Source organism: Nestor notabilis, unplaced genomic scaffold (genome assembly GCF_000696875.1).
Source record: "Nestor notabilis isolate BGI_N333 unplaced genomic scaffold, ASM69687v1 scaffold9422, whole genome shotgun sequence".
In the NCBI taxonomy this organism is placed as follows: Eukaryota; Metazoa; Chordata; class Aves; order Psittaciformes; family Psittacidae; genus Nestor; species Nestor notabilis.
The window spans coordinates 46,710-60,383 of record NW_009917884.1 but is presented as its reverse complement, the minus strand read 5'-3'; the positions used below and the strand labels follow the sequence as shown (position 1 = coordinate 60,383).

The 13,674-nt window shown below is 45.5% G+C and overlaps 1 protein-coding gene across 1 annotated transcript in view; it reads left to right on the top strand.

The window, feature by feature from the left end:
* MGAT4B (mannosyl (alpha-1,3-)-glycoprotein beta-1,4-N-acetylglucosaminyltransferase, isozyme B) overlaps positions 1-13,674 on the top strand; it is a 36,609-nt gene that overhangs the window by 9,431 nt on the left and 13,504 nt on the right. The window contains exons 3-4 of the mRNA XM_010009447.1: positions 12,344-12,561; positions 13,222-13,362. Of these exons, the coding sequence (XP_010007749.1) occupies positions 12,344-12,561; positions 13,222-13,362 (359 nt within the window). The remainder of the gene's footprint in view (positions 1-12,343; positions 12,562-13,221; positions 13,363-13,674) is intronic.

Genomic DNA, 13,674 nt, shown 5'->3' with positions numbered 1-13,674 from the left:
AGAACTCTGTGATTCTGTATTTCAAGTAGTGTGCCCAGAACAAGCTTAGTAAAAAACAGTGCACATCTTAGCACTCTCAGATGTCTGTTCTCCTGTTGATATCCATTATTCTCAGTAGGGAAGTTATGGGCATTAGCAGCAGAATGAATTTCCCCTCATGTGCAATGATATACTCTTATAGCTTCTTTTTATAGTCTACTGTCTAATGTTAAAGTAAAGAATTTATTTGCCTTTGCAGGTGTGCAAGGCTGGTTTAGCACTCTTGTTCTCCCTGTTTCTGGGTGCTTGCATGGCTGCCTGCCCAACACATTCCAAATCTGTGCTGGGGAAGCGCTGTAGAAACATCAGCCCCTGAAATGTGATATGCCAACACACATACAGAGGGGCTTGTCCTCGGGAAAGCATGTACAGGCAACTAGCTACAGGCAACATGCGCTGGCTGGGTTGCAAATGAGCAGTGCCAGAGCTGCAGGAGTGATGGAGGTGGTTTGGTGGATGTCACTGGGATGCAGCGATGCTTAAGCAGTGTTCTGTGGGATCCTGACCCTGCTTTGGCTTTTGAGATGGTCTGGCCACTTCTGAATGGTGCCCAAGGATACACACCCAGGCAAAACCCACAGTGGCAGGGAGGTGGTGCAGAGCGCACCAACACAGGGCTAATAAATGCTTGACCAACATTGGCACTACCTGGGATCCCTTCAGTACCTTTGCACTGGCAGGGCTTGCTCTGGTTTGTTATGGAAAACTCCAGATTTTCTTCCAGTGTTGATTTGTAAGACTGTCAGAATGCCCCTGGTCTCACCAGGCTTTGGACATGGCCATGGGAGTCTTCTAGAGCATCTTCGTAGTTGTAACTATCTACATACAGTCATGATCTTATAGTTTATACATTTTGGGGTTTTTCCACGGTCATTAACCTAAATAATGAGTTCCCCAAAAGAGGCTGTGTGTCTTGAGCCACTTCTCCCAGCCCTTGACAGCGTTGGAGCTCACCCATCTGCATTGCTCCTCTTCAGACAGGGGTTTCTGGAGATGATGACACAGCTCTGCCTCCACTTCTTCCACATTGCTACTTTATCTGACGGACCGACTGCCCTCTCTTGATGTTTTACCCCTAAAGAAGGGTGTATGGCTGCACTGGTGCTTCTGGTTTGCCTAAGATGCAACTGCTTAGTCATGGAAAACTCTACATGGGCTGCGAGAGGCTGTTTGCTGGGTGCAGCTTGTGGGTTCCCACAAGCAGACACAAGGGCTCTTCTCCTTTCAGCAGGTAGACTGTCCATCTTGTGTTCCCCTTGCAGCACCTAAGCCTGTCAAACTGAATCTTTCTGTAGCACAGCTTCCCTCTGAGTTGGAAAGTCTGGAAAGCTGAGCCACAGCAGCCCACAGAGCAATTAGCATTACCTTATGTATGCCACCAGTAAAGGTAACGGGGTGTGAAATACTGAAAACCCAAATGCATTTAAATAGACATGTTCAAAGGAAATGAGAGGCATGAACTGTGCATCTCTGCTCACAGGGAGCGTGAAGTGTCCTCTGCCAGCTCTAAACAGCACTTTAGGAAGAGTCGTGAAATTAAGCATAAATACCATGGTCTTGTGGTCCCGGGCTATGGGAAGCATACCTATTTTTGGAGGTGGTAAGCAGCATGTCGTAAGGCTCAGTGCATTGCCTTTAAGCCATTAAGTAAACCTGACATTGCAAGAAAGTGAAACTTCCAGGGATGTGGTTTCACAAGACATTGGAACTGCTCTCCATTTGGGCTGCTGTCCAAAAGGGCATCCTAGTTCCCATGTACTTCCTTTACACCACTGGCTCAGTCAGCAGGATGATCTGGCTGAAAATTAAACCCATAATGAGGATGCTGAACTTTCCAGCTGGATCAGCCCATGGATGGGGTGGACCATGGGGCTGCATGGGTGTTGGTGCCATCCAAAGAGGCACAGCGCAGGGAGCACCCTGCTCATTTCAGCACTCCTGGTTTGAGATCACTGAAAGCCACTCATGACACCTTGGAGCTTGGCTTGAGGGAGTGGAAGATGCCAGTAACATTTAAGAGCAGCAGCTTGTTGAGAAGCTTTCAGGCATCATTTAATAAGCAACCAAAGGTCTTAGCAGTAGGACACTTGTGTCGTCAGCATCCTCCTCCTCCCCAGCTGTTGGTTTTCTACCCTTGAAATGTCCTGCAACCCCCACCTTGTGCTGTGCCCATCACCAGCATCTGTGTTGCCTCACAGCAGAGCCAATCTTCTGGAATAACGCTGCTGCTGGCATGGGGCTGGCAGGCAGCTCTGCAGCTGAACTGTTGTTGGATGTGGAACTAAGGCCTCCTGGCTCTGGGTTTAGTCCCTGAGTTTTCAAATAGGAAACAGTTAAATTACTGCAGGTTACAAATTGGGAACTCCAGCTTGTTTGTACTTCCAGTGACATGTTTTCTGCAAGGGAAAGAAATAAGGGTTTTCTTTTTTCACTCTAAAGCAGGCTGGTGTGGTTTTGTAGAAGGGGGTGCTGGTATTACTTAATAACCCTTTCTCATGTTTTCTTGGCTGCCAAATGAGAAGAAGGAAAAGTGGGTCTTCCTACTCTTTTAGCGGTATGTTTTTCTTCCCAGGAATTATCCTAGCATATAAAATGAAACAAGAGCCCTCAGACAGCACCAACACTTAGGGTTGGTCTAAGTGTGCTATTTAATGGCAATGTCTTGTTTTTTCTCTGGAGAGAAGAAAATGTACCCCATTAAGTGCTCATGTTACAAGTCCGCACCCTGGGGGATAAATATGTCAAATATTAATGCTGAGTAATTTTTAAAAGGTTCTGTGTGCATTTTATTTTAAGCATTCTGCAGATTATTCAAGACTGTTAAAACAAAATGCAATTGAGATCAGCTCATCCCATGATCAGTATGTGGTGACTTAAAAATCTGCTCCTACCCACCACCAGCACAGTTGTGCATCCGATCGGGGCATTGGTACAATAAGGAAATTGTAATCTGCTGCCATGGATCTGTAGTTAGACAAGATGTACAATTTACATAGACACTGGAGCGAAGGGAACACTCTAAATATCCTTTCACTCTAATACAGTCACATGCATTGCAAATGAGTTACTCTTTTGGAAAAAGAAGTCAAACCTGACTTGCATGGAAGTTCTCAGCTATTAACATCAGCGGAGCCAGGGACTCCAGCCAGAACTTCTGTGATTTCCTTGATACCCCTCTTAGTACATCACTCTAACTTTCCCATATGTGTTCTCTGATTTATAACACAGCAATACTTTATTTTGTAAAATTCTTTCATACACTCAGCTGTGCCAAAAGATTCATATGTTCTTGATTAAACAAATACCCCCTGTTCCAGGATTTCGGCTGTTCTGAGTCTGGCGGTAACTTTAGTGGAATGATGAGTGCGATGGTCGATCGTACAAGGTGGTGGAGAAGGACAACGTCCTGGCACTTATTGCTGCTGATCAATACGTTATCCTTCAGTTTGCAGAATGGAACTGCTTTTTCCACCTGCTGCTGCCGCATCTCATCCCAAGATGGGCTGAGCTCATCCATCAGCTGTGAAGTGCCGGTGGCTCGTGGTCATTTGTGAGGATGATGATGGTGGTGGTTTTGGATTTTAGTGGTGTTGGGAGGAGGATTAACAAGAATTTCATATCAACTCCTTCACAGGCAATTAGCGACAGCTGCTGCTAGAGAAAGGGTGTGATGATTAACACAGTGACCTTTGCAAAGATCAGCTTCTCTTCCTGGAGGGATTCCTTTTGGCTGGACTCACTAGCCATTAGCACTAGGCACAGAGTGGGATGCATGGGTGCTTTGGGGGTTGGTGGAACAAGGCCTCTGTTTTGCTGTTAACATAACTAGGTTGAAATAAGAAGGGGTTTCCTAGTAGACTGTGAGGCATTTGCTCTGCTTCAGGGTTTTCTGCTTCTTTAAAGCTACAGAGTTAGGTTTTGCCAGCACCCACAGGAACGTGGTCCTGTGCGCTCCAGACTTTAGCTGTTTCTTCAGGGCTGATTCGGTTCATGAGATTTTACTCACTAACTTTGGTATTTGTGGTGAGAACAAGGCGAAAGGGAAAGAAATCCAGTCTGGAGGTTTGCAAGTGGTGAGAGCCAAGCAAGTCCAATTTGGGTTTTTACTGTGTGTGATAGTTTGCAATCCAGCATGAAGCTGATGGCCACAAGTGACAAATAAAACAACCCATGGCATGGTCAGTGCCAAGAGTGATGTGCCTGGACCTTGATGATCCAAGACCAGGACTGACCACATATGCAAGCTCCCAGCTTTTCCCATTCTCCTTTCTCCCCCCTTTCTTTCCACCCCTCACCCAGGTCTGCCTCTGTAATGTCTTCACTTAAAAATCCTGTAGAGCTGCAATTATTACGAGGCGTAATGACCCATGATTTCTGTAATGCTTTATTTTGCTCACTTTCAGCATGTTTTTATTCCCCAATCAAATAAAGAGTATTAAAAAACCTACCAAGAACAAAGCCTTCACTTTCCATTTGTGGGAAAAATGCTTCGAAAGCTGTATTCATGCTACCCAGGTAAATAATTAGATTTTTAATGACTTAGCTTTGCTTTGAAGACGAAAGCTGTAGTGTTCCTAATTACGTTGTGAGGAGAGACACAGAAATTTGGGGGGTTTTCACCCAAGAAAAAGGTGGGGAAAGAGGACTGCCACCCCAGACAAGGCTGGGGACCACCTTGGTCTCAGCCCCATCTCGTGAGGCCTCTGTGCTTGCAGCACCTTGTTTCAATGTTTAAATTCATTCTTTCAGTGTTTTCCCATGACAGTGAATTGAGAGACATAATATACTTTCTCTGTGCACCACATTTCCTTTTATCAGTTTCGAATTAATATTTCAACTGAATGGTTACTCCTATATTTTGAGACAAGAAGAATGGAATTCTGTGATATATTTTCATTATATCACTCTGGTTTATATGCTTTTCATCATGAGCCCTATTATTATGCCCATCCTAAAATGAGTAATCTCATATATTATTTTCTTTCTTCATAGAGCAGGGTGGGTGTTTTTTCAGGCCTTTGATCATTCTCATCACCCTCTTCTAAAGCCCCTTTTAAGTCGGTAATAATGCTCCTTTTCAGATGAGGTGAAAACTATTCTGGGATTAGCCAGCATAATTTTAATAACGTTATAACCTTCATACTATTATGCCCTATCCTGTCCATTAAGCAGACTAACATCTTGTTTGCCTCCTTTTCCACCCCCCTTTTTCCCCTGGATTGCTGCTGCCCGAAGAGCAGCATCAAGATGCCGATGCTCTGGTCTCCTTCCCAGTTACTATTGTTAATTAAAACCCAGGTGAAAAACACCTTGCTCCCCCTGCCCCCAATTAATTTGTATCCATCAGCTTTGGTGTCAATTTGCCATTTTGTTGCCTTTTCTCCTGGTCATTGCTGGTTTTCTGGCTCTGAGGAGCTTACCTCTCTGTTAGCTCTGTATTTGGCTACTTCACAAATTCCTCTTGTTCTCCAGATCCTCACTAAATCTATTAGATGGTGAGTTTAATACCAATCCATATGGCTTCCTCTTGATAGTTAACCTTTTCCTATGATGAAAATTCACTATTTAATTCTGTCTTCTTTATCTTCAGCTCAGTGGCAGTATTTGCCCTCTTCCCTTCTCCTCCTTAGCTGTTTTACAGCAAAATGAATTGCCAGCTGTTTTCTCTGTTTTGTTAAATCCCTTGAATGGGTTGATAAAACCCCAGGAAAAATCAGGAGGACTAGTTCCTTTTGCAGAAGCTGGTGGTGGTTTATGCCTGCTGGGGGTTTCCTCACCTCCTGATGCTTTTGTTTGGGCAGGTAAAACCCAGGGGATTCACAGTGATCTTGGAGCTCTTTGTATCATTCAGTGTGATTCACCCTTGGAGCTGGGCTGCAAAAAGAGATCCCAAACCTGCTCTGCAGGTACTGGAGAGCCGTCTGATGGCTCCTGCTGCCTCCTCTGGCCTGATCCAAGATATGTGAGGTATAGGAGAAGGGCATCGCTGTTTGCTTTCCCAATTCCTGAGTTTCTACATCCTTGCTTTGGAGCCTGTACCCCTCCTGCAGCTCCCCGGGGAGTTTTTGAGTCTCGCCACAGGTGCCCCTGTGACCTGCTTTCCTTCTTGGATTTATAATGTTAAGATCTATGTTGTGGTTCACCATCCTCATAATGGGAAATCTACTCATCCCCAGCTCAGAAAACTTACTTCTTAGGACTTTAAAGCTTATTTTTGGAAGTATCTGTGTGAATGTTGTCTGAACTTGATCTGAGATGCAAACAGTTGCTCCTACTTTGAAATAATAAGGTGCAGGTGATATGTATTTTCCTCTCTCTTTCTGAGGACATATGGGCTGAGACAACACTAAACTCCACCAAGGAGACATGCAACAGGAATATGATCAAAACCTACTGCGGGAAAAACAAGAAATGGTGGCTTATGGGAGCCTGTGTTCCCTGAGTAGAGACCATCAGTGGAGAGATGCACTGCGTTTCTACCTCATTATGCAGAGCTCTTGAAATGTTGTTAAATATACCACAGGCTCTTCTTAAATGGCTTTATTAGAAAAAAGCCACACACCCCCCCCAGATTGCAGCTGGTAGAAGCACTTTCTTCATTTGAGGATCATCTTGTCAGACAGGCTGACTTTTAATAAGCCTTTTCTGCCAGCTGATGTGTGTGTTCAGCGTGATGGTGACAGAGTGGGGTACTCAAATCTAGCAGCCAACCCAGAGCAGTGCAAGACCCTCCATGCTGGTGGGCTGATCACTTCTGCTAACATCACCCGGCTGGGCAGCCAGCACCTTTTACTGGGTAAGGACATTGGGTACCTCTTTTTGTACCATGCCATAGACCCTGATGCTGCAGACGCTCAATGAGCAGTCAGGACAGTGCTTGAGCACAGGCTCTAGGTTGGAGTGTGGCAGTGGCACTGAGGAGTGCGTTTGGCTGGTGTAATTGAAATACATTAATGGACCTTATTCAGGATAGCACACACCTATGCTGCCAAAATATTTATGATTTTAGAAGATGAGTCTAAGGCTGGGTACAATGATCTGCTGGCTCATGGAAGCAGAGATGATGCATCTCTCATCTTGCTGGTCTTACAGGAGCACAGTTACTGTTTCTTCAGGTTTGAAGGAAAGGACCTGCTCAATCTTCATCTTGCCTGGTAAGGCAAGGACTTTTGGGGTATTTTAGATGCTCAACTATCCTTTTTCTTTCTGCCACTTAAGAGAACATTTTTAGTGTCGCAATTTAACCTGTAGCTCCATGTACCCCAGCAGAGTTGCTTCCCAGTGGCCTTTTGGGGGATGTGTTGAGGTTAAGTTCATGGTGAGTCTCTAAAGCTGTTTTCTTCCTTCTCAGCCAAAGAAGCAAATGGCAACATTTTGCTTTTAATGTTATTAAATGTTTATTATGGAGTGACTGCTGAATCCTGTGTAGCTGTGTGCAAAGTGTCTTAATACCTGTGTGTTTCACTAACCATCAGATTGCCATGTAAAGCAGGACTATCCTTTTTTGCTGAGTTTAATTCACCAACACGGCGCAGAAACTCCTAATATCCATTTTAATGGTCCAGTGAAATTCTGTTAGCAAAATGCCTAATGAATGCTGTGATTCAATCAGGGCAATCTAGAGTGTAATGTGTGGAGTGGTGCCAGCATTATATCAATCACTGAACATCAAAACATAAAAGGAAGAAAATCCCTAATCATCATCTAACTCCAGGAGTTGCTGTGAATGGCTGGGGATGAAGCCAAGCACCGGCAGCCTGGGATGGGGACAGGGATGGTGGTGAGCTGGGGAGGGATGGATCACCAGCTCTATTCCCTGGGCTTCACCGGTTGCATTTTTGGACTACACAGATGCTGTAGCCTGGGGAGGGGGTTGTTTGTGTGCTCCAGAATCCCCCCAGGGCCTTGCAAGTCCTAGAGGGGGAGTGGTTACTTATTAAAGGGGTGCTTTGAATAAAAGAGAATAGTCATTGCAGAGACATTTTCTGTAGGCAGTTTAGTTTTCTGCTCCAGCTCCCTTCGCAGTGTGAACTGGGGACTGCACTTTTTTTTCTGTCTCTTTGCCCTGGGAACTCTTGTAACAGACGGGTCAAAAGGTGCTCTCAAAGCCCAGATTTTATAAAGATAAACAGTTTAGTGGTTTGGGGGTTGTTTTTAGTTTTTTAAACAAAGTCTCTTGAAAGTCTTCCTAATGAGAAGCAAATCCAGCTAGCAAAGACTTTGTATTTGCTTTTGAAAAGATTGAATTGGAGGGAAAGCTTTGGCTTTGGCCATGGGTCTGCTCTGCTGGGAGAGGTTATCTACAGAGAACAAAACCAGAAGTAATTGGTCCTGAAATACGGACACGTTTAAAATGCTCTGCAGGTTCCCTGGGAGGTTGGAGTGTGAGTTGAAAGACTAATGCAGAATACAGAATTATAATATTCCTGCCTGTATATATATATAAAGAGATATATATAGACATATATATAGATATGGAAGACTGTGAGATTTCATGGTGGGGTTTTATTGGCACTGGTCTGATTTTGTGTCCATCTGCTGGTTTAGGATCAGATTAGGTATTTTGCTTTCACTCAAAACCTGAAAATGGATAAGCTGTGTGGACACAGATGTCCCAGCCTTGACCTCTGCAAGCCTGGTTTGCACTTAATAGTCACTTAAATAAGAATGAAGCCACAGAATTCTCCATCACTGAGAAATACTTGTTCCTAAATGCATGCTGTCTTGGATGGATGAAAACCTTTGGGAATGCTGCAGATCAGCTCTGCGGAGCTCCTATGAGGCTCCTGGGGAGCAGCCCATGCGCCCTACAGTGTGTGCCCATCACTGCGCACTGCTGCATCCTGCCTCCTGGGGAAGGAGCCCGTTCAAGCATCCCTGCCTGCTGCTTCACCAGCAGTTCCTGCTGTCACCCAGCAAACCCAGCACAGGGTTCTCAGCTGGCAGCCGTGGCCAGGCACAGCCAGGGCAAGAGAAGGGAGCAGAGGGGGACTGTGGGTCAGTAAGTGATGCTCAGCTGGATGCTTCCTATGGCCACTGCTCCCCCCTCCAGGGATACACCCCCAGATCCGCTCCCACAGCACTGGGATGGACAGATGGAGGCCAGAACTCAGCTGTGTCCAGTGCTGCCTTCTCTGGCCTGCAGAGACACAGCCTGTTTGGAGCTGCTGGATGCACGCTTGGAGCCTTACAGCCAGCCTGTTTCTAAAGGCAGCTTTGCAAAAGACCATTGGGTGCAAATATTAAGCATGACAAGGTGAGAAATGGGTTATTCGCAGGGCACCGGGCATGCACGATGTGTGCTGCAAGTTTGAGAGGATTTTGGTCTCCCAGCTGTGTCCTGCGGATGATTGCCTAACTCTCGACTTTCTTTCTTTATTAAACCAGTGTATTTTAAGCCTGAAGCAATGTGTTATCTCACAAGAAAAAGTAAGCTGAGTCTTTTTTTTTTTTAATATAGTTATAGCTATAGGAGTTTTTATCCTGCAGTGCTTGAGTCTGGAGATATTTTAAGAGCTCTGCTATCTTGTGCTGGGAGGGAATACAATAAATATGTAGATAGGGAGTGCTGCTGCTTTGAAAGGTAAGTAAAGGGTCTGTGCTGAACTGACATGAGCTGAAAAATCTGTTCAGCCTAATTAGCAGCAAATCACTTCTGTGTCCAACCTTGCTCGTAGAGATGGGAACTGGTTCCCTCCCCCTTTATCCTCTGATGTCCTTCGTGGCTTTTCAGAGAGCCCTGGCTGAGCGGCTGAGGGTTTTTGTGAGGACGGCAGATCCGCATCCATGTGTCTGCGCAGCCCGGCGAGCCCAAAATGGCATTACTGGGAATTCATGGGAAACTGTACACCCATCCTGGGCTTTGTCTCAGACTGTTGGAGCTGTCACCGGAACCAGTCATGATCGATCAGCTTTTAAATTTCATGAAATTTTAATTAAAGAATGGAAAGCCTCCGAAGACAGCACAGGACAAGAGCACTGGAAACAAATACAATTTCACTTCCAACCATTAGCTAGAAAAGCAGTAAATGGTTGACTGCACATCACCATTGCAGTTCTAATGAAAAGTACAGCTCTTGGCTTCGGCAAGCAGGTCATTAGTGACTGAATAATCAGTGACATTTCCCTTCTAAATCTGACACAAACGAAGTGCAGTGCTCTGGAAAAAGCCATTAAGTGCAAAGCCTTGCCTTTACTGTGCTTCCAGGTATTGCAGGACGAGATCTAATGGCAGCCTTTAGCTGTGATTTGGCTTTGATAGCATCCATGGGATAGTAACCCCCTGGTATGCTGAGCCAAATGCTTCCAGTCTTGCACAGGCACAGTTCCTGCTGCCATCACATCTTGCAAAGACAGAAAGTGAGACTTGTTCCTTGCTGCTGTTCTCAGAGGCAGCCAGTAAAAGATACAAGTAGGAAAACCTATAATCTAGAGTACTACTGGGAAGCTGAAAGGTTTATTCCGTGTCTGAGAGGTGCCAGCAGGTAAAGCTCTAGCTCATCATGGAGTCAATTTAAAGCCTGACATCCCTCTGTGAATTCCCATGCCAGCTCCCAGATTTTTGTGCACATTCTTCAACGTTTTCTCAATGGGAGTGGAAAGCGAGTGGCACCACACAGGAAAAAGGAAGGACTGGTCTTGTTTATGTCTATCCCTCAGCTCTCTCTGAATAACGTGTTGTCAGATGGACGGAGTCATCAGATGGGTGTGACTTCCTCTGCTCGCTCTCCACGTGCCAGTGCCTTTGAAAATAGCACTGAAAGGTTAATAGGAGCCAGAAGGCCTTGGGGGGATCCCTTGTGCTGAAGCAGGGAATCTTTAAGAGGGTTTTTTTGAGGGGGAAAGAGACCTCATAGGGGAAACTTTTCCTAGACAAAAGCATTAGTGGGAGCTGGATTGGGAAGCACTGTTGTCTTGGAAACTCTCTGCTTTGGAGCTGGGTATGTCTGATCTTCAAAATTCCTTTTTCTTTATGGACCCCAAAATAGAAGCAGTCAGTGTATCTTTTTTCAATGGCTCTGATTTATATTTAGCCCTGTGTTGGGAAGGTCCAGTGCAGTGGTTTTGGCCATTAGCTCTCCTGGCTGTGGGCTCTCTCATTAGCTCTCCTGCAGACCCTGGGCTAAAGGTCTACTAGTCAGGGAAAATCTGTTTTGAGTATAGTCCTGTGAGTTATAGCCTTCCTAAAAACACATGAGTGACCACAGATAAAAGTAGAATTTTTTTTTAATGAGTAGTTTCATTAATAATGGGGTAAAAAACAGCCCAGGAAAGTTCATTAGTGGCTAACTGATTCCACTCCCAGCTATTGTATAGTTAGTTCCAGCTGAAAGCTCTTGGTAGTTTTATTGCTTTAAGAAGGCATGCTGATAAGATGTTGTTTCAAAATAAAAAGCTTTGTTACCCTATCAAGTTTATTTTTTATATATTACATTTATGATACATCCTTAAGATTTATATCCAAACACGTGGATTTATATAAGCATCCAGACAACTATTTCCATGTGATATTCTTTACCCCGCTGTGTTTCAGATAGGTTCCAAAAATCCCTTTTGGCTGTTAGAATTTGAGGTTCTGTTCCAAAGCTGGAGGAGGTGCTGCCTCCTCCCTGCCCTCGTCTCCCTGCAGAGCAGCATCCCCTTGCCAGTATCTGGCTTTCCATCACTCACGGTCATCCATGAGATGCCCTGTGCCATCTGTAGGAGACCTTCAAGATGCTGTCCAGGGATTCTCCCAAATTACCCACTTGAATGCCCTTTGATGTGTACTCTTAAAATGCTTTCCTTTGTGTGCCATAAGGAAGCCAAAGCAAGGAGCAAGGTGATTAAAAATATTGATCTTCCTTGGGTTTGTCATGGCTTTAACAGGCCATCACCACCAGTGCTTTCAGTTCTTTCTCACTTGACTCTGATTCCCTGCTGCTCACTCCAGCAGTCACCATCACACACACCCAAACTTCTGGAGGTCCAGAGAGATGCAGAATATTGCTTGTAAAATCAATGCCAGCAGCTGACTCCCCTTTCTGAGTATAGAGTGAAGAACTAACTACCATGCAACTTACTCTTTGCTGTGTGCTTCGATCACAGAGAACCAGACTGCATTTCTATGTGACCTGGAAACCAAAGTTTAAAGAGAAAACCAGGAGAAGCTTTTTAATGGTAGTTCTATGGCTTAAACTGCCCCCTCTGCAGCCCTCTCGCTAACCAGTGTGCTGGACCACAGCTCCCTAAATCCACATGGACTGTGGAGGCAGGGGAGGTATGAGTGATGAGCATTGCTTGTATGGCTTGAAACCCTTCGGAGCACAGAGGAGAAAACTTCTCTCTCTTTTCCACCTGCAGGTGACGTTGTGGACATCTACCAGCGGGAGTTTCTCGCCCTCCGGGACCGGCTGCACGCAGCCGAGCAGGAGAGCCTGAAGCGCTCGAAGGAGCTCAACCTGGTCCTGGAGGAGATCAAGAGAGCGATCTCAGAGAAGCAGGCCCTGCGGGATATAAACCGGACCTGGAGCAGCTTATCTGGTGAATAAACAGAGACGTTGAGGATCTCGGGCTGTGTGGAAGCTGTTGCTAATGAGGAGGTAGAGAGGTGTGTGCGCGTGTGTGCAGGGCTGCGGACAGGACGTGCTCTTCTCTCCCCAGCAGCAGTGAATTGTGGAGTTCAGAGGGACTTGGGAACCCTTAAACTCCCATTTAATTAGAGGTGCACAGTCATCATTAAACACTGAGATTTGCCCGTTTGCTTGCTTACAAGCTTTTTTTTCCTTGCAAGTCATACATGCCTTTTCCTATGGCGGTATTGAATCCATATGGAAAATGGGTATCCAAAGAGAGCGGGCAGGAAGGAGTTAGGCTGGCTGAGCACCCCGTACCCATTTGTTTGTTCTTTTTTCTTTAAGTTGCATAGTTGAAGAAAATTGGATCTCTACAGAGAGATCCGATTTGACCTTCATTTTATCTTCATTCTCCCCCGACATCCCAAATATTTTGGGACTTCTTCAAGGCCCTCATGGCTCCTGCTGTACTTTTTTTTTTGGGTTTGTGGTAGCATGTTAAAGGTTGGCCTGATTTTTATAACCCAGCAGTAGTCTCGGGTGGCCAGGCTGCTCTAAAAAGGCTTCTTGCCTTGCAGTCTCTTCCTACCTACCGTGCCTTGCAATTGATTCCCTTTTCCTTTTTAAGACGAAACCAAGTTAAAACTGTGGAATATCACCAACAAGAATGTGCTGCACCTTCCCACCATCTTCCATCATTTGCCACATTTGCTGTCAAAGGAGAACAGTCTGCAGCCAGCCGTGCATGTGGGACAGGGGCGCACTGGAGGTAAATGGGAATTAGTGCTGCTTCTGGTGCTCTTCCTCACCTTGATGCCTGTCCCTCCCCTTTCCTCCGGGCCTGGCTGTGGTATGGACATGAGCAGGGCTGGAGGAACGGCTGCATGCATCATGCAAGCTTCCTTGGTGACACGTGGGGTGGGTAAGTCATGTCACGTCTGCAAGTCTATGGGGAAGTGCTGTCTATGCTCTTGACTGGCACCGAAATGTTCTCGATGCTTCTGCCAGATATTTTTTGCTGCTTTCCATCTCCAGAGTGCTCTAGACTTTGCCTGGAAGGTGGTCAGATGAAAGCATAGTT